The 21,851-nt window shown below is 34.6% G+C and overlaps 1 protein-coding gene across 6 annotated transcripts in view; it reads right to left on the reverse strand.

The window, feature by feature from the left end:
• Positions 1-21,851, reverse strand: part of LOC106620543 (Y+L amino acid transporter 2) — a 43,561-nt gene that overhangs the window by 3,803 nt on the left and 17,907 nt on the right. For 4 of the 6 annotated variants that reach the window (XM_036368763.2, XM_036368761.2, XM_036368758.2 and 1 more), the window contains exons 2-8: positions 13,311-13,789; positions 6,725-6,971; positions 2,705-2,924; positions 2,249-2,463; positions 1,945-2,174; positions 1,546-1,798; positions 1,292-1,356 (exon numbers count right to left, since the gene is read on the reverse strand). In XM_036368763.2, the coding sequence (XP_036224656.2) occupies positions 1,292-1,356; positions 1,546-1,798; positions 1,945-2,174; positions 2,249-2,463; positions 2,705-2,924; positions 6,725-6,971; positions 13,311-13,601 (1,521 nt within the window). In that variant the 5' untranslated portion in view covers positions 13,602-13,789. Of the gene's footprint in view, positions 1-1,291; positions 1,357-1,545; positions 1,799-1,944; positions 2,175-2,248; positions 2,464-2,704; positions 2,925-6,724; positions 6,972-13,310; positions 13,790-17,660; positions 17,807-21,851 lie in introns of those variants that run through there. The other 2 variants (XM_036368762.2, XM_036368764.2) reach the window with 2 other exon arrangements.

The following is a 21,851-nucleotide window of genomic DNA, read 5'->3' on the forward strand; positions in this document are numbered from 1 at the left end:
TTTCGCGAAGACAGTACTTCTTAATTTTCCTCGTACAAATAATAAGGGTATTCACAAAACAGTTCAATTGTTTGGTAGTTATATTGGCTGCTTAAAAGTTCGTAAATGTTTAAATTATTAATTTCATTGAGAATATTTTGAACAACAAATATCATACAATAATTTTAACCTTTTGAATTGAACTTTGTGCAGGCGAACCATTGAGGAGAGAGTGAGGAAGGCATCTGTTGCCTTATATTGTTGTAGAGGAATAATGGCTTATTAGGTATATTTATCTTCGACTTCGTTCCAAATATCTAGACCAGAGTGTCGACGAGCTAAATCTTGCGCCCAATGGTTATGTGAAAAGGGAGAGCTCTGGAGAAGGATCGCTGTGCGATTTTCAATAGATGAAGCAAGGGTTAAGGGAAATTTCTACCAATAACGCTTAAAAGGTAATTTTGGTCAGGTTAGCAAGAAGTTCATTGAACTCTTTCTTTTCTTACCTGGTTGTAGAAGTTTGCAAAAAAGGATTTCATGCGGTATAGACAAAAGCCTTACCGGGTATCAATTGTCGAAGGGTTTATAAAAAAGCCGATGTTGAATCAACTCAAAACTTGCTTCTGGCCTGTCGAGTTTTTGTAAGACTTAGGTTGAGGCACCTTCATATTTTGTCTTTTATATTTTGTTAACTAGGCAAACTAGTCGGAATTGAAATTAATCGACTTCGCTAAGTCGATTCAACATTACGTAGATGGAATGAACAGAAATTTATACCCATTCAAGAATAAAAATATGCACCATAATCACAGCCGAACTTCTTACACAAATAAATCAAGCAGGAGATGCTTTACCTAAATTGAGAATGGAATTAGTTCCGACAGCAAGTCTTATTATATTTATCGATTATTATTTGGTTGAAATTATTATTATAAATATAAAAAGAATGTTAGAAATTTGTTCATATACAATATGATCAAATTGGTCCACATATCATATTGGTTTTTAATGAAGCAATCGACAGAAAGCTTGGTTTGTGAATTCCCTTATTTGCTAAGTTATCACTTCACTACTTATACTCTACTATACAATGGACTATGAACAACCAAATGCAACAAATGTTTACCAAAGAGTGCTTGAATTAAACCAAATTTTTTAATGGAACCAATTAAAAAACAAAGGCAAGCAAAATTTTTACAAAAACAAATTTTAAGTTATTTTAAAAATAACTAAACTATTAGTAAAGAATGTGCATGAATTTACTCAGAAGTGAGTGCAAAAATATTGAAAAAGAAATGAATTAAATAAAAACCTTTGAAGCGGAAGCTTTTGGTCGTACAACCATCAAAACTTTTTGCAGTCCTTGTGTGAATCCACCTAAAAGAGAATAATACAACATAGCGGCATGTGTGAATGTGCGTGATATTAAAACGTAATTAATTCAATTAAATAATACCAAGGGTGTTTCGTGAACATAAATTCAATTTTGGGAGTTTTTAATAAGCTTTTTATGCCGTTACATAAACATTTTCGTACTACACGCTAACCCTGTCACTAACAACTTACCCATTGTTTTCTGGAACCAAATCGGTTTGTTTTTCCACGCGATGAACACCAAATAGACAGGTATGCTGCTCAAAATCATTAGGATGCCATAACCGGTTTCCACAGGGCTAGCGTACATGGGCACAACGGTGACAAAAATGGTGGCGAGTAGATAAATAACGGGAAAAACGAGCGGTACGCGTATGGGGCGTGGCAAATTGGGTTGAGCATAACGCAACCAGGGAAGACAGAGTACAGAAACGCCTATGCTCAGCTATTTTAATGAGGAAATAGAAATGAGAAAGAGAGATATTCTTAGAAAAATATATACAGAGTGATTATATAGTTAATATATTATTGGTAATCTGAAAATCCTTAAACAAATGTTTATATATATTTTTTTTATAAAATAACACTCACCCAAGTGGCAAAGCCCACATAATTGATAAGCGCGAAAATATCAGAGACTGTGAGGTACAACATCGACAGCAGCGCCATTATCAGCACAGCAGGTGTGGGCGTAAATCGTTGTATCTGAATCATTGTTAAGATTTCCGGCATTTGACCTTCATTGGCGCCAGCGTAGAACAAACGAGAGGAGGTAAGCAAAATACCATTCACCGCACCGAAGGTAGACAGAGCAACGAAAACTGCAAGTATGAGAGAACAATTTTCAAACTTAGTTCACTTTCTGCCTGCTATTCGCACTCTCTCTTTAACTCACCTGGTACCGTCCACGCAAATATGCCGAATGCGCGCTCCGCATACGTCACCGCCACAGCGGCCGAACCGAGAACCTCTTCTGGCGACAGAACGGTGTAGAAGGCAACGTTGGCCATAACATAGACAATTGTGACCAGAGTACAGGATATGGCGATTGCGCGTGGCAAATTCTTTACCGGGTCCTTCAGTTCTTCAATAATAAAGTTCAAGTAATTCCTAAAGGGCAATGGAGGTAGAAGAGGGAGTAAGTAAACAGGCGAAGAGTTTATACCACCATCTGATGGCAATAATTTTATTATCTGAGTAGTAGAGCAAACAAAACCAATGACACATATCCTTTGCTTCGGACAGCCTGTAAGCCACTTACTCAAATCCTCTTAGTGGATATATGCTGCTATGTGTCCAACTGATTTCCTTGCTTACCCACCCATAACCTACAAACACGGTGTCAACTTACCAACCATTGTAAGCAAACAAACCGGAATAGAAGGACAGCGCTAGTGATGTCACTTTTGTGTCCGTATTCTCGAATGTAAAATATTCCAATTTGCCCAAGTACAATTGATACACGCCGGTGGCGATGATGATGAAGAGCGCCAATAGCTTCGCATATGTGAAGATGTCCTGCACAGCGGTGGCCCATTTAACGTCCCAGCAGTTAACGAAAGTTAGCACCACTGAAAAAAGAGAAATAGAGCGTGTGTGAGAGAGTGTAAAGTGCCAGCATATAATCGAATATAAATTAAATCTATGGAGTTTTGCAGAATTCAATGAGACACCACAGCTTAAGGGTCAAATTATTGTAGATGTTTGTAACTCAATTTTCTGAAATTGCGCTGAATTGATATTAAAAGCTAGATTTGCTTTCTTGGTTTGTATATTCATACATATTCGGCATTCTACTGCATATACCACATTGTATATAAGCAGCACTCGGGTCTAATTTTATTATTTAGTAGACAGGAATAAAGTTTTTCTTCGAAATTCGAAAACTAGTAAATAAGCTTGCAAAGATGATATGGACGATTCCTGTGTAATATCACTGCAAAGGAGTGAAAAAGAATGGAAAAACAAGTGAAAAAGTTGATAAAACGGACAATAGAAGTGGCGGAATGCTGATAAGAAATATTCTCAGTGGTTTCCCAGTAACATGGAATAATTATTCGTTTGAATCCGGAACGAATTTTTCAAAGTGTTTGAAGCCAATAATTGAAAAATCCTGGTGACTGAATTCACTGTAGTAATCCCGCTTGGAACTCACATTAGAACTCAGAGATTTGACTTGGTCAATATTATAGGTTAACTTGATCTAGCCTTTCCCAAAATCATAAAATCCCTCCAGTTCTAGAGTAATCTGTAAACTAGCTACTTGAGTTCCATAAAATATGATCCTCTGTAAGAAGCTTGTTTACCATGTCAAGTAGGCCTCGCATTCACTTGATATTTTGAATGGTCGTCTATTTGATACATAGATAAAAGACAGGCTTATAGTACAAAAGTTAGTTTATAAAACGAGGGGCACTGTGCTGAAAACAAAATCTGTGGAAACTCCCTTCCTCATGAACCTGCGTTGATTGAAAACTGTTTACTAGGGGTGGGGGAATATATTTTGTGAGGTATGGAGATCTAAAACAAGCAAGAAAATTGGGCTATCTATTATTATAATATTTAAAAAATGCATTTCGTTGAACAACCCCTGTGCTATGACTGTCATGGAAACTTTAGCAAAATGCATGATGTAATTTAAAGAAAATTTTCATAATCCACCAACTCTTTGTGACTTCTTGAGAAAAAAAGAGGAAACTAGATTAAATTGTATGCTAGTGTGTGTGCGCATTGATTTAACAGTAAATTTATTTGATTTACAAGGAAACTCATACTCGCGCAATCAACTGGAAAACAAAAAGATTGTGTGTATGTACGTACTTACATATACATTCAAATATATGTATGGAGTGTATAAATAAAAACATACATACATATGTTTGTGGAAAGAAGTTCCTACTTGACGTAATCAGTAAACGGTTTTTTGCAGCAGCTCAAATTAACAAGTGCCGTTATGTATCTGAGCGTGTAAGTTTGCGAAACTATTGACAGTGGTCCCCGGAATATGTGATCCTAAATTTTGATAATGCTTAATTTTTTTATAAATTAGGCTGTTCTTCCATAAATTGTTCAATAACCTTGATAGGATGGACCAGGATAAGCTGGTCGATAGTATGGTTCAGAGAGTCTTCAGAAAACTTATTCCTTTGCAACTTGATGTCGAATATTTCGACAAAATTGAGATGGGAACATGTCCTAGCTGTTCCATATAAAATAAGTGGTTTATCTTTTTTAAAATTTCTCTCGTTTTAACAGTGTAATCTTTGTCACGAAACTTGCAAGACCCAAAAGGAAAGGTTGGCGACCCTAGAAAACATATATAAAAATGATCAACGTGACGAGCTGAGTTCATTTAGCCATGTCCATCTGTCTGTCTGTATATACGAATATGTATCTGAAAATATCGATCGGAACTGTCGATATTAAACCACTTTTTTATTTAGCCGCCATAAAAATTGATCGATCAAAATCATACTTGTATATATATTTTTTATACCCTTTTATGCCACAAGAAATGCAACTGTGAAGGTTTTGGCTTTTGCCGGGAACTTCGCCAACTGCGTTTCGATGTGAGTTAATCATAAAAAGAGCCTTATTATATGTAGATTTCCTAATTTCTCTGTCAAAACGTAATACATATTTTTATTTGGATGGAATTTAATGTTGGTACTGGTTGGTTTGAGGTTTAGTGGCCCAGATATTCGGGTAAATGATGTGAAGCAAAAATCAGTAAAAATATGAAGAGTTATTCAGGGATAGAGCTTGTGATTTGTCAAAAAATTTGTTTACCTTCAATTGACCTGCCTAGGTATTAAAAATTCCACCAAGAAGCTACTTTTAAAATATAATTTCCTTAAGGTAGTGTAATTATTTGCCAAAGTCGCAATAAGGTCATTGAATTCTTGTATAGAAGCCAAGTGATGATTTTGACTTTTACACCAAAACAATTTAAAACAAGAAAAAACGTTAACTTCGGTTGCGCCGAAGCTATAATACCCTTCACAAAAACAAAGGCCCCTTACAAGAACTTGATTCCGAACGTTCAATTTGTATGACAGCTATATGATATAGTGATCTGATCTGACCAATTTCTGTGGAGAATAATTTGTTGCCTTAAGCAATAACTCGTGCCTAATTTCGTGAAGATATCTCGTCAAATAAAAAAAATGTTCCATGCAAGCACTTTACTCCGATTGTTCAGTTTGTATGGCAGCTATATGCTATAGTCATCCGATCTAAATAATTTCTTCGGAGATTACATTGTTGTCTTAACTAATAATCCCTGCCAAATTTCGTGAAGATACCTCGTCAAATGAAAGAGTTTTCCATACAAGCACTTGATTCCGATTGTTCAGTTTGTATGGCAGCTATATGCTATAGTGATCCGATATCGGCGGTTCCGACAAATGAGCAGCTTCTTTGTGAGAAAAGTACAGGTGCAAAATTTCAGATCGATATCTCAAAAACTGAGGGACTAGTTCGCGTATATACAGACGGACGGACAGACAGACGGACATGGCTAAATCAACTCAGCTCGTCACGGTGATCATTTATATATATACTTTATATGGTCTCCGACGTTTCCTTCTGGGTGTTACAAACTTCGTGGCAAAATTAATATACCCTGTTCAGGGTATAATTACTGGACCAGCAGATTTTTTCTGGGCTGTGGAAAGTATTCGTTAACACACAAGATCCCCTTTCACAGATTTCAACATCTACACATACTAAAATTATATCCCGAAATTTCGAGATCAGCAATTATTTTCGGAACTGATAGTGCCCTCAAACACTGAAATCCCTTTTCAAATATGTCAACACATACACTTAAATCAAATCCGGAAATTACGGAATAAGCAAAATTTTCGGGATTCATAGCCCTTAGGCCCTCTTTTCAAATATCCCAAAAAAACAACATCGAATTGTGTGCTCCATCAGTTGCACAAATCGAGTGCTTACTGTATGCACGTACCCAAGTAGTGAGAAGAGCGACTAAGTAGTTACTAGGTAAGCATACTTGTTTACATATATGCGATCACTACCCGTCGGCAGCGTGTACATCAATTAGCAGCTGAAAATTGCGTTTCCCCTTATGTGAAATACTCACGAGTGAATATTTGTTATTGTTATTAATATTTTTGTTAGTAAATATTAACATTGGCAGTTGTGTTGTTCTAACGTCGTTTACAAGCGCCTAATCTATAAGTCAAGAACGTTGTCTATTGCAGTCATTTGAAAGTACATTGAATTCGCTGATTTTGACTTTAATTAATGAAATTCATTTAACATACTTACTTGACGAATTTTAATCTGATATTATATGAATATGTTATATAATATATACATATGTATAAAGTATGTTTGTCCTTACATATGCAACACACGGCCAACATGCGCGCTGAATCATCTGGTGGCTGGCAATCCGGAAAGAACGGTTTCATCACATACACACTGAAAGTGAGCGCCACAATCGCCTGTGAGCAGGGACGCACAATCATACACTCGATCCACAGACGTATGAAGGCCATGAAGGGACCGAATGTCTCCATGATGTAGGCATAATCTGCACCAGACTTAGTGATCATTGTGCCCAACTCAGCATAGCAGTAAGCACCGACCTGGCAGATGGAAATTCAAAACAAATGGATATTAGTTATAGTATAGCACAGTATATGTTGTAGAGTTATAGAAAATAACTTTAGAAACAAAATATATTTTCGGATTTTAGCCTAATAACTTAAAATGCAAAACTGCACTTGGATACTCTGTACCTTCCAGAAGCAGATTAAGCTTGAATTTTCACGAAATCTATTAACATTCCTACGTAATGAAGAAATCTTAAATATCAGTGGATAAAAGTCGCACGAAAATTGTATATGTATGTATATGTAACCGACATCCTGGAAACATCGATGAAAACCATAGAAAACTTGGATTATTGCGTCCGTATTCCATAATACCCTAGAGTCAAGAGAAAGTCAAAGCAATTTGCATGTACAGGAGAGTGAAATGTTTGTTATACTCTTGCAACATGTCGTTACAGAGTATAATAGTTTTGTATCACCTAAAACTAATCGAGATAGATATAGGGTTATATATATATATATAAATGATCACGATGACAAGACGAGTTGAATTCAGAGCGACTGTCTGTGCAAGCTGTTACTTGAGTAAAGATTGAGATATCTTAATGAGACTTGGTTCACGTGTTCCTTTGCAAAAAAGTGAGGACGAGTTCGTAGATGGGCGTTGTCGGACCACTGTTACGCCCACAAAACGCCATTATTCGAAAATCCATAAAGTGACATAACTAAGTACCTAATAAGGATATCGAACTGTAATATGGCACAAAAGATCGCAGTACTTACACTGAAATGGAAAAAATCGGATGAAAATTCTGCTCACTCCCCATATAACGGTACTGTTAAAAACTACTAAAAGCACGATAAATCTATAAATAAATACACCAGAGACATAAAATTTTATATTCGAGATAGTACGAGAAGATTTTATAGGATCCGCCCAGCGTCGTGGCACCGCCTACATTTAGGTGGAAACCCATATCTCGGGACCCGCTTGACCGATTTTAACCAAATTTAGTATGGGACATAATTATGAAATGGCTCAGTGTGAAAATGGGCGTTATTGGACTTCAACCACGCTTGCTTTTCAATTACACAATTTTCAATTCCATCTGATTTTTCATTTTCCAGTATACAAATAAGGCACAAATGAATGTATGGCGATAAAACTTTGCGCGACTACTGACTCCGAAGTGCTCATGTTCACCAATTCCTATTGCGAACTTTTTATTGAAAACATCTGTCAATTTGTAGGATATATAATATTATAGAAACTCAGAGAGAATCTTTATCTGATATATATGTCCGTGTGCCAACAATTCTTTTAGTCCCCATATACCTAATTGAAACATTTTCGAACTTCCGGCTAACTTAATACCGCACATATCGGTCAATATGCGAATTATCTTAATGAATATACAATTTTTTTCTTATAACAATGTTACTTAAACTTGCATAAAATCTCGCATATATTTGTGATGGTATGTGAAGTACCTTAATGAAACTCAGGATCACCTTTTTCTGTGGTAATGGCAAAAATGGATAAAAGCGGTTCAATACTATACAAGTATATACTATCCCTATCTCTCGTATATAAAATATAATATTTTCAAACTTCTGATTGACTTTATACCATGTAGGTATATCGGTCAATATGTAAGATACCTTAACAAAATTAACTGAACGGATAATATTAGACATACTATAGTCTAATGCCGAAAATATGTGATATTGGTCTACGAATTACCCAAACCCTCATATACTAAATATAATGATTTTCGTTATTCTAACAAACCGAATGCTCAATATGTCGGTCAGTGTTTGAGTTATATATTTTTAAAATTAATTAATTGAAGGAATTTCCTCGAATTCGATCCTTGAAAGTTGCAAGAGTATGAAATGTCCGAACTTAGTCCTTCTTTACATGTTGTCACTTTCATTTTCGAATTTGATTTGCAACGATTGCCAATATATAGAACTGAGCAGATCTCGTCCCGATTTTCATACGACCTTTTGTCAACCTAACTAACCCCAGATATTTCTATTTATTTCTATTTAAAAACACCAAAAAGAAATATGTATATATGCAAAGATGAATGCCATCGGGAGCTTGCTATTAAAAGAGGACAGAAAAACTCGCAGGTCTTTAAAGCCTCTGGTCAACACTGAACGATTTATAACATCGAGTAAAACTAAATCCATTATTTTTACATTAAAATGAATTTTTTATTTAGCATAGTTAAAATAATCTGATTCAGGTGAAATATGCACCATTACATACAAGTATGTTCGATAACTCGTTGACATTTTGAAGGTTATTTCATAATGGCAATCTCATAAAAACCGTCCTCGTATGAGCCAAAAACTGGGACAGTCGATTTTTATAAGCTTCTCTTGTGGCGAATTTTTCCTCAGCATTATTTTTTATTCGCCATAGACAGGAACAGGTAGTAGTGATGACGGATTAGAAGATGCATAAGAACATTCAAACCAAGCCCGCACAGCTTTAGGCGTTGTTCCTCTCCTATTGATCAAAGCTGGGAACTTCAGGGCGAATGATTAATTCAGACGGTCCAATTGGGGATAGTACAGGTTCGAGTTAAGAGTTTGGCTATGGGGGAGCAGCTCATAGTAAATGATCCCACCAAACAAATAGCAAACCCTTCCTGACAGTTAATCCTGGCTTAGCTGCCGTTTGCGCTGGCTCACCGCGATTCAACCACCACCCTTTCCAATATTTTAGAAATGGATCGAGTTTTTTTTTGTATTCAATCTTATTTAAATGGTACCAAACGGACTTTTGTGCCATATATAGCTCTTGAGCAATCAAAAAAGTGCAACCTTCCGGATCGGCACACTATTCACATTTTCAGTCGCCTGTCTTGCGTTTTCGCTTTTTTCGAAGAAAGAAGAGCTAGCATCCATCTTTGATGCGTGCTCTAACAAAAATAAGTCAAACAACCAGAAATTTGTTCAGAAGTACGAAATTTCTGTTTCTAATGCGTAACCCAAGCGTTCCTACACAGCGCCATACATATTACTAAAGAAATCTATTGCAGAAATAATGGACTTTTTTTAATAGATGTAATATTTAAAAATTTTCTATCGGTGAATTTAAGAGTAGAAGAGAGAATGAAGTACATGAATCCACTATATTAGCTTAAATGGTAAAAACACCCCTCGCGACCTAATCTGCAGATATTTTATTCAATGCCTTTATGTTCAGCGATCCAAGTTTGACCGAAATATTGGTCAGATAGTCTCCCTTTAAATATTTCTACATATCTCGAAAGCTTAAAAATAAACCTTTGATTAAAGTAATCAAGCTTAGAACCTCCAATTAGCCGCGTAATAGACTCTATCTTTGTTCTATTGGCAGTATTATTCTGAATTCGTTTAATAAACATTCCGCTATCAGACACTAAGTACCTTCAAGGACGCACATGCATTTATTATGTAAGTAATTGTCTGTCAAAGTCATAATTCTTGCACTTTTATTTTTATGTCAGAATTTTCCGCTCTACTTTGAATATACGGATGTCTAATACAGTCATTTAACCTAAAGCGCTCGTTGCAAAAACACAAAAAAAAGAAACAGGCTGGGTAGATATAGCAACATAAAAGGTATATAGGTAGATATATTTGCATGTACTTTTATATAAGAACTACCTACTTTCTTATCCATTTTTATTAGTATATGCATCTAAATTGAATTATATAGATATATATCAGTGGCTGGTTATTTACTTCAATTTGCGTAGTCGTGAGCAAATGTCACGCGCATTGGTGTTAGTATTGGGAGCATATTATGAGAATAGTATATTTAAATTGTCAGCAGCTGACTACGACATGCGTACCCCTGCGAAAAATGTTAAGAATTTCATTAAGATAGTGAGAGATTGCATTTCCGCATCCTCACACCATTTTCATTTTAATTTTATATGCTTCTTTTTTCATTGCTTGTGTACGGCAGTTGTTTTTAGTTTCGCTTTGGAATCTATTTTTGTAATAAATATGTATCTGAGGTTTTAAATGGGTTTCAATAGACAGAAAGAAAAGTGTCTAACTTTATGTTCTTGGAAAATTTTCAGTTGACTCTGGAACAACATTCAGACTAAATAACTTCGTTAATTATCTTAAACCTTTTCATCATGAAAATCAGAGCATCTTAAGTTATGTTAAATAGTCCATTTACCTAATACAAAGTGTGTCAGAACGATAGATATTAGTAGCTATCACTCACCTATTTCTGCCGGGATGACAGCACAGATGGGCATTGAATCGATTCAGCAAGCAACGATTGCCAGATCCATTGGTCGGGAGAGGGATTTTTTGGGGGTTTCGGGCAACCCTCAACAATAGGGAGAGTAATTACACATAGCAATATATCATTAATATTCTGACAGTTTTATGACAATGTATTTATATTGGCTACATAAGTAGGAACAGCCTTTAAGCAAATTAGTGGAGTCTAAACTATTTAACGCTGTTCTTTTGAACACAGCTGTAGATATTCTGCTCCTTTCAATTAGTAAGAGCACTAATTGTTCCCTTCCCGGCGAGCTTTGTATGGGAAGGTTTTTAAGATTTTAAACTAGCTATGGTATTTGTTTTGCCACATCGATTCAAATCTTTTATCTATGAAGGTTAAGCTAAATGACCGATGAAGCACTTCTAAGTCTCAATCGAGACAAATTTTGTTCAATTGAAGAAAAATATCCCCCACCAGCTATGAAAAATATTCAATCATAATTTAGCTACTAAGACTCTCTAATATTATACCTAGATCGTCTCTTACTATTTGGATATTTTGTAAAACTAAGTAAGCGCTAAATTTTAAGGTTAAGGTTAATTGATTATATTGCTTGTGAGTGTCATTTGAGTGAAATATTTGTCTGACGTAAAGACGAAATAATCGTTTCGCCCAAATCTGATGAAGACAGAAGTTCGTTAGTGCACCTTCACACAGGAATTCAACAGAGTCTGATTTTTTTCAAATTTTCTTTTGGTGTCGCTCTGTGTATTCACACGGTCAAAAAGAGTCCAGCAACTCGGGTCTAGTTTTTCTGCATTCCTTTTCACAAATATTTGTGCGGTTCGACTGCGCAACACTGCGTGCTGGGTATTTCATTTGTATGTTGAGATGATGGTCACAAATTTTGCTTGCAAAGAATTACCATGAATATGGTAGAACAATATGCATAATACAAGTACCTACCCGCTAAATAGTTTCAAAGAAATACTAAAGACGGGAATTCCCTAATCCACAAGAATGTATTAAATATCCGCTACTAATATTTTCAAGGCCAAATTTATAATAGGGATTTCCTAATCTTTAAGTATTAAAAACTCATAATTTCTTTACTCCATAATCTATATCTTAATTTTCTCCTTATTTACAATTTGTCATAATATTTATATTATTCTATGCATACATATTTGCATATTACATACAAAAATATATAACAGAACTCAAATTTGCGATCGAATTCATTTGAAACCGAGCGCTCTTGCAACCATTCAAAGGATTTGAAAGTGAAAAGGAATGCTGAAAAGGGTAGCAGCGAGCTGTTACGAACAAGAACACAAAGCGTGCCACCCGAACACGAGTGGCACGGTCCCTTCGTCTTTCCTCGTCGTCGCCTCGCCCACAATAAACTGGTTTGAGGCTCTTTTGAATCCCTGTGTGAAAGTGCACTTAGTTGAATGAAAAGGGAGGCGCAAGAGAGCAAGACCGCAGGCGGCCGCACTTAGACCATCATTATGACCATTGTGCTCCCGGATGGTAACCAAATACCCCCACAGCTGTCCAATATTTCTTAAATTGGAATATTGGGAGAAGTAGAAAATATTCCATCTCAACCGGCTGAAAGCTGGGCATTCGCAAAGTTAATGTTCTAGCGTCTCGCCATACCCTGCGCATGCTCTGCACGCCGAATCAACTTTTCCAATTTACTAAAGGAGCGATCTTAAGGGTAGGTCCTCTGTGATGAAATAGGGATACTAATTGATAGTGTAATTCCTACAATTTATTATATAACATCGTAAATATCGTATAACAAACTGAATGAATCGAAAAGTTGCCTTGGTAAACGAGCAACGCGGCGCCCTTCACTCACATAGCGTTTATATTTGAGTCAACTAGTCTTTAACGGAAAATCAGTTCAACTTACACAAGTACATAATTCTAGTTAAATAAAGATATATGGTTTATTTAAACATATATATTTCTTGGAAAGTACGGAAAGAATTTCAGATAATAAGTAGTTCCATATAAAGTCAGCTGCGGATACATATTTTCTCAATTCGAATCGAACTAATCGTTAAGCGCTTGTTATGCCAATAGTTTATACATTTATAAAAGCGATTACTCACCATTGAAAAGAGGCCGGAAATTACCCACACGATCAGCGACAAATTCACACTTCCGGTATAGCGCAGTACGCCGGTGGGCGACACGAAGATGCCGGAGCCGATGATTGAACCGACGATGACAGTACAGCCGTTAATCAAACTCATTTTCGCCTTTAAAGTCACCTCTCCGCCGCCGCCGCCACCGCCGCCGGCCTCGCCTTCCGTCGTCACCTTTGTCGGCGCATCGCCATTACCATTGATTACCGAACTTTTCCGTGAGGAATTTTTCCGATTAAGCGATTCAGTCTCCATGTTTGTGTGTGTCTTATGTGTGTAATTATTTCGACTATTAAGTCGTTAATTGGTTTATGCTAAACAATTAGAAATTTTGCAGAGGCAGCTGTTTAGCTGTTGCTTGGTATTACTTTTTGCTGATTTATGACGTAGGTGTGTGTTTATGTGTATAAAATATATGCAGTTGTGTGTGTTTACGTGGAAATCTGTAAATAGAAGATTGATATTGCGTTTTAGTAAATAAATTTGAAAATTTGTTGGTTATAGCTAAAAATATTCTCTTGTTTAGACACTTGCAACTTGTTAATTTTAAGAGAGATGCATGCAAGTAAAAGTTATAATGTGTGAATTTTACGTACATATGCACATATAAATGTGTGAATATATTCAATTTGGCATTGAGCGTTTGAAGATCTTAATTTTCGCACCACTTCATTAACAAATTATTTATGCACAAGTAAAATCATTTAATGAAAATTCCGTACATCACTTGAAGCATTTTTTTTCGCTGAGTGTATATGAATATATAAAATCTGCGTAAATTATCATCTCTCCACAAAAATGTTTGCGCGTGTGACGCGAGAAATCTACCCTACGCAAGTGGTTAGCAACGAGTTGTTGTTGTATAAAAATATATATGTGTGTCACATTGGTCAATTTACGTCGCTACGACAATTATTTACTGCCAACGCACACACACACACACACGTGTATTTAGTTTAGCAGGCGATTATCAGCAGATGAGTTTTCATTCACACACACTCTCATACGTGGGTTCGTGAGCGCTTGCGTATGAGCGACATTGACATTGACAAATTATGCTATCATGTATGTGTGTATGTGAGTATGATGTTTTAATAATTTATGTACTACATACATTTTAAACGGTGGATTATACTTGCGTATATATGCTAGTATGTATACAGCGTTGGCTTGATACTATATTGTGGGTGATAAGACAAATATCAATTAAAATTGTTTGTATTGTAACTTCATTAAATAATTTATGTATTGTAAATAAGTAATAATCGAGTGTGTTCGGCATGGTTTTGTCACTCACTGGACTTATGAAACGTTAACTTCGCTTGCACCGAAGCTATAATACCCTTCACATGTGGATTTCTTATAGCAACTATAAGCACATTTAACTACATCTAATTATGTAAGCGGCAAACGGTTCACGTAAATAACCTCTAAATCGAATTAAGGTTCTTCATGTGGAAAGAATATCTTTTATGGATATTTTTACCATAATTGGTCAGTTTATATGTTAGCTATATGCTATAGTTTTGTATGACAGCTACAATATATGCTCCAATATCGCTGGTTCCTACAAGTGAACAGCTTCTTAGGGAAAAAAAACCAGTGCAAAATTTCTGATCGATATCTTAAAAATTAACGGATTAGTTCGCGTATATACAGATAGACAGACGGACATAACTATATCGACCTGAGCTCATCGAAGTGATAATTTATAGATATGTATATACTTTATAGATTCTCTTAATATACCCTATTAGGTTGGCTTAAGTTAAACTGACGATTCAACAGCGGTCTAACTTGGATTAATTAATTTACTCTAGATTTGTCAAATATCCGACTCTTAAAATTGTTGTTGCGATCCAATTGTGCGGTTGCTTATGAAGTGTTGGTATTATTGGTTCTCTATTTTTTATGGATAAAAAAATATTGTGTTACGTGTTGTTTGATCAAGAATTTTTCGAAAATAGAACCTTCAATATGCAAATGTAAGCGCAAATTCGTGAGTTGACGATAAAAAAGTATTGTCTATAAACTCGTACAATAGATGTGGCACACAAAAGTTAAATCTAAAACTATTGGTTATTTCTGCTTGAAGTATGGAGTGTGTGTGTTTAATTTATTAGTATGCATGTATGTACATTAAGGTGATACTTAAAAATTTAAATTGTCAAATTTCTGCAACCTCATCCATCAATCGGTAAAAGCCGAAGTGATTAGTTGGAGTATTAATTTGCTTCCGACTCACTTTTTCTTGATATGTTTACTATTTTATGCAAACAGCGATGGAAAGAAAATGTTTACGTATTTCTCAAGCTTTTTGTATATGAGATTGAAAAAGTTTTTCATAACCCAAATTTGAAGTTAATCTTTTTCGCGTTTGAAGCTCGATATTAGATTTTTAATTAAAAACTTTTTTAACTAAGATTTTCGGAAATACAAAATAAAATAAAAATGGGATCAAATATTAATTCCCTTAATTTTTTAATGGATTATTAGTAACCCTGAGTGGAGACAGCTTATATTTATTTTTCATATGATCAGGTTTTCCAAAATTTAGGGTATACCCTAATGTATATACCATATAATGAAGTATATTGCACGTAGTAATTTAATTTTCTGCTTAATCACCCAAATCTACGATTTTTCATGAGCTCTGTTTTTGCTATTATACATTAAACATACGTATATACATTCAATGCCGACTTTAAAAATCAACGGCCTTTCACTTTGCTTTGTGGTACGACTAGACAGCAAGTACTTGATTTTTTCATTTTGTAAACTAGAAAATGATGGAAGAGAAGAAAAAATCCGCTGACAAAAGGTCAATGCGGTCAAAATGAGAAAGTATGTATGTGTCTTACAAGTACTGTTTGAAAAATAATCGCTTGATTGCTTTCTAATGTCGACAATGTACAAAACATTACCATGAAATTAGGTTGTCAGACAACGCCAAGTTAAAAATAGAGAATGGAAACTGTTAACTAATTATCAAAGACTGACTGACATTGCACCAGAACTGATTTTTTGCACCCAGAAGATGTACGTGTTATGTGCTAATGTTCAAGATCGATTTCCATACTCTAAATATGAATTGCCTTACCTTGGCCATGAGGTCCGACTTAGTGAGAACAAATTGTTGAAAGTAACTAAAAGCAGTTCTATTGGCAATAAAGCTGCGCTATGAACTTCATTCTACGCCATTCAGACAGAGAATATCTTTAAGGATATATATATATATCTTTTTTCACCTCATTAAATCGACAGAACTAGGCTTAGTAGGCAACATGGAAATTCAGATATTCTATAAGTTGTAAGTGTCGTTTATATTCCACTCCACACCGGTCGGCTTGAACATGACCTAAGCAGAGCCATCTTCAGACTTCATGTGTAGAGAAGTGGCAGGATGCTAACTTTCCATGAAGGAGATTATTACGGGATCTCTGAATGCGATATAATGGATCGTGAAAATGCTGCTGAGTGCGGTTTTAGTTGGGTTGCAAGTGGTATATGATAATGTATGATGAAATAGAGCCAGTACAGTTAAAATTATTTATACCAGGGCATTTAATACCTTTAAGGGCTGAGATTTACATATAATGATTGATTAGTGAAAGAACTATAAGGTTATATATTTATACACAAATTTAATTATTGTAGATGTTGGGCGGGGTTCTTATTCCATTTGTAGTGTGCGTTTTAATAATATCCGTTAAATGGAGTAACTTGCTAGCTGTAAGCCGTATTCGAACGAGTAATAAATTAGCAGAGAAGAATTAGGGAGCAGCTTACTGTCTGTTTGGAATTTCAAGTAGAACCTGTTTCTTATCATTGGTTGAATTATCAATCTCCCCCCTCAAACCCCCTAACGAGTACTTTTTATTTTCATGGTCAGGAAAATACTTTTCTCCACATTTTTTTTATCCAGAACTGGATACAGATGTAATACATGTGTTAGTATGGTGAAATAGCGTCACTGGAACGTATCAAGTTCGGCCACTTTGTAAATCTGCATAATAACTTGGTGGGCAATGCGATAGCAATTTGCAAATCTCGACCATTTTTATCTTCTTTTGTTGTTGTATTTTGCTTATAGGGCGTGTGGTGTGCATTAAAATTCAATAAACAATCTATTAACAAGCAATTAATTAATGTATAATAAAAAAAAAAAAATGGTGTGAGGCATAAGCAGTTACATATTGGTATGTATATATCATATATGTACTCGCATATAATTATTTATTAATATATAATATATATACATACATATGTATATAGTATTTTTATATTACAATTAATAGAGTGGAGTCAGCTCACTTTTTGTTATGCTTTGACAGCTGACGCGTTGTGCTCAACCTCCTTGTCTGCTGCGCTATATTTTTGATTGTCTTATCAGTGCGCATCAACTCGTTGAAAAATTTATTTATTGTTGTTAAATTTGCTTTTGTTTTTTATGATTGAAATATTTTAAATGAGGAAGTGTTGCTTTAAAGTGATTTCGTTTGTGGAAGCGTGTTTATAGCTTATACATATATGTACACTTATAAGTATATAGAGCGTTTGTGAGCAATGATCATGTAACATATCACCGTGGAACAGTGAAATCTATTGATTCGATTTATACAGGCTTTTCCAATAAGAGTGATATGATTTTTTTCCTTCAAAAAGACACACTATAATTGTGAAGGAAATTCAAATGTGTTTTATTTAGTGTGAAGTACACCTGATAAAATTAAGTTCTGAATATAACATCATTCAAATGGCCTCTACGACTTCTTTTGCAGGAATGAATTCGATGAACCCAATTTTCGAGTACTTTTTCCACTAAATCTAATCGTATGTCATCAATAGCACAATATCGGCTTCTAAGGCTTGAAGAGAGTTTGGTTTTTTGCTAAAGACCATTGACTTCAAATAAGCCCACAAGAAGTAGTCTAATCGTGTTAAATCACAATTACTTGGATGCCATTCAATGTCACATTTTCTTGAAATTATCGATTAATGATAATTATCTGCAAACTTTTCTCGCAATAATTCGGTGTTGCACGTGCTGTGTGGCACGTTGCCCGTATTGTTGGAACCAGATGTTCTCAAGATCAAAATAAAATAATAAAATTGAATAATTTGTAAACATTGTTCTTGCGTAACATATATCTTTCTATGATGAAATTGTAAACATTACTGAAAACAATGAACAAAAAAAAAAAAATACAGCTCTATAATTTGCACTACATATATATTAATATAAACAAATATGAGTCATCAAAGATGAAGATCTGATAATTATTTTGGCAAGCAATTCTAAAAAACGATCTACTAAATTGTTTGAGGTTTCGTAAGTGTTAAGAATATTCTCTCATTTAATTTATATGAAAACACTCAGATTTGCTTTAGGAAAATTCTCTAAACTCTCACAGCAGAGAGAAACCGAGCGTGTACTCTGGAATGAATGAATGATAGTTATGAAAATTTTAAGAAGTTGTTAGAGGAGACCGCACATTTAATAATTTTATACGAAATTTTCCGCCATAGAAATTCTTTAGGTCGTCAAAAAGATGCTTTCCATCGAGAGTTGTTGCATTAAAATCAATAATACCCCATTTGCTACACCAAAATCTTATTTGTTCCAGACACATTTCTTTATTTTTTCACTTATTCTAAAAATACTCAAACAAAATATACATACAAAGTACATATCATGTACATTCCTTCGGAGATTATAGCGATGCCTTGAGTTATCATCTGTGAAAAATTTTGTAAAGATGCCTTGACATATAAAAGAGTTTTTGATACAGGGATTTGAGGAACTAGTTCGCGTATATACAGACGAATAGACGGACAGACAAACGGACATGGTGAAATTAACTCGGCTCCTCACGCTGATAATTTATATATACCATATATATTTAATGGGGTCTTCGAACTTTCCTTATGGATTTTAAACTTAATATGCTCTGTTCGAGATATAAGAAGGATGAACTGTGGATTATTCCAAAGGAACCATGTAGTACATCCTGATCTCTCACTGCCTATTAGATTTGATTTATGAAACGATTTTTTCGCATAACCAAACAGAACCACTGGTATTAGGACCTTCAACTATAACTTTGTGAATAATCAGAGATTGCGCAAGTTAAGTTAAAGGCAACTTAAGTCTCGGTTCTCAGCTCAAGGATTGAAAAAGGGGTATTAATCAAGAGCAGATATGATCTACGGCCCATCACAAAGTAGGTATTTTGGTGACGAAGAAAAAAAAGTACTTTATATGAAATTGGTTGATGGTAGGGGCTTGAAATCCTAATCTTTACATCGTTGCTTTGATATTATATGGCGATGAGCGAAACGAACATACAACTCGAAATATCTAAAAGACTAGTATAATCTAATAAATTGGAATAGAAAAGAATTTTTCACTTTACCGAGGTGTACATGTATTTTTTTTGCATTGTAAAACTTGTTGTTGCTTACGAATACACATTTTTAGACTAGAGAACAGGGCTCAAATATATCGATTGGAAAATTGCCGAATGGAATATGGGTTTTTTACACGAGTTCCCGATTTTGCATAAGGTATGGCCAGGCTCGACGACAGTGGTAGGCGGTCAGGGATGATTCCTCCGAGCTCGGAGTTCTCGAAGGAGCCGGTATTTTAAAAAAATTAAGTGAATAGTAAAAACTTAGAATGATTTTGATAGGTGATTAATTCAAACATTTATTTAAAGTGAAAGCAAGTTTAATACAGATGCAATGAATCGAATGAGAGCATAATATGGGGACCCACCCCATTTTATCCCTGGATTCGGTTTTGCTCTCGGCGACACTGAGTGTGGTATAATAAATTATAATTCATTACAAAGCAAGAATTTTTATAATTAACCAAATACATCCAAGCTACCGTAAATTGAGCGTGAAGGTAAAAAGTGAAAACTCAAAAACACATTACAGTCAATTTGTTAACACATTTATTAGAAAATTCTATTAACTGTTTTTTTACACATTTTTACTCACCATGAATAGGATAAATAGTCGTTTGATATAAATTCGATAAACATTTTATATAAGCAGCAGTTAAGGTACATTTTAGGAATGTACAAGTATTTGCATCTAATTATCTATTAAATGCATACATAATAATTTGAGGTGGGTATGAATAAGCTGGCAACACAGGTGTTTGTGTAACAGCTGGGCGACGGCTGTGACGAAAAAAGGTGAACAAACTAGCCGTCAGTCACCAATTTACATCTCATTTTATTATTATGACTTAGAAATGAACAAACTGGATAAATAAAATTTGTATACAAACACATAGCACACATTTATTTATATTTTATTAAACCAGTTGAGAGAAATGCTTTAAGTGAATGAAGCCGTTGGGGTAAAATTGTTTATGATTTATTAGATAAATTAAATTAACTGAATTTCATATATCATAAATTATTAAGCTACACAAGTTTTCTATAAACAATTTAGCTTAAAATATTTTAATACAGCAAAGGTCAAATAAAAATGAGAGTATAATTAATAAAAATTCTGCTAGAAATATTTATTAATAAATTGTTACACAAGAAAAAGGAAATTTAGATTAGAATTTTTAGATATTGATATTTTAAGATTATCGTTTTGAAGTATCTGCTTTCGAGAGTACCCAGGTAAGGCGCCACCGAGTAAGCTTTACCTTTGGTTTGAAAGAAACCCACTTTTATTTGCCTTTAGAAGGCTCTGCAGGATATGAGTTTCTTCAAAACTCTTACAACATGTTGCACAGTGCTAATGTGATATTGCTCAACTAACGATTATTTGTATTAGCATAAACTATACGTTAGAAATTTAAAATATTTATCATAAGACACGAGAATCAGAAAAGAGTTATACCATATCCTTTAACTCAATAGAAGTCGGATGATTCGATTGGATTTTATCAGAGAGCATACCCGTGCAAAGTTCACTGGGTAAAAGACAAGTGAGAAATTACGACTAAATAACGTTTTCTCTCATACAAGAACAACTTTTTTCGCGATTTCTGTTAAAACTGTCATATCATCAACTGTCGTTGTTTGTCAAAATAGTAGCTGATTCTTCGTTTTTGAATATCAGAATTGCTTTGTAATAAAACAGTTGGTTAAATAAGCATACCGGCATTATTATTACAACTTGTTACAGCTGTTTAATTTTATAATTCGTTAAATATATATAAGGAAATGAAATTATTTATATAAAGAAACCTACTCTGAGTGACCGTTTTCTGACATCTTTACAGATTTACAGATCAGAAAAATTCAAAAGAAAAGCTGTCATTTGGATAGGTCAAGTCTTTGTACCTACCTGCGAAAATGATATCTCAATTAAATGTTGGTAACTAATTGGAATACGATTAAAACTCAAAAAAATAAGGAATAGGTGTTCTCGTAATGATACACCATTTTGATGCAAAGCTTGTGTATCCAATATTATAAGTCTACTTATATCTTACAAAATACGGATATATCTTAACCAATTGTCGATTGACAT

Source organism: Bactrocera oleae, chromosome 2 (assembly GCF_042242935.1).
Source record: "Bactrocera oleae isolate idBacOlea1 chromosome 2, idBacOlea1, whole genome shotgun sequence".
NCBI classification, from domain to species: Eukaryota; Metazoa; Arthropoda; class Insecta; order Diptera; family Tephritidae; genus Bactrocera; species Bactrocera oleae.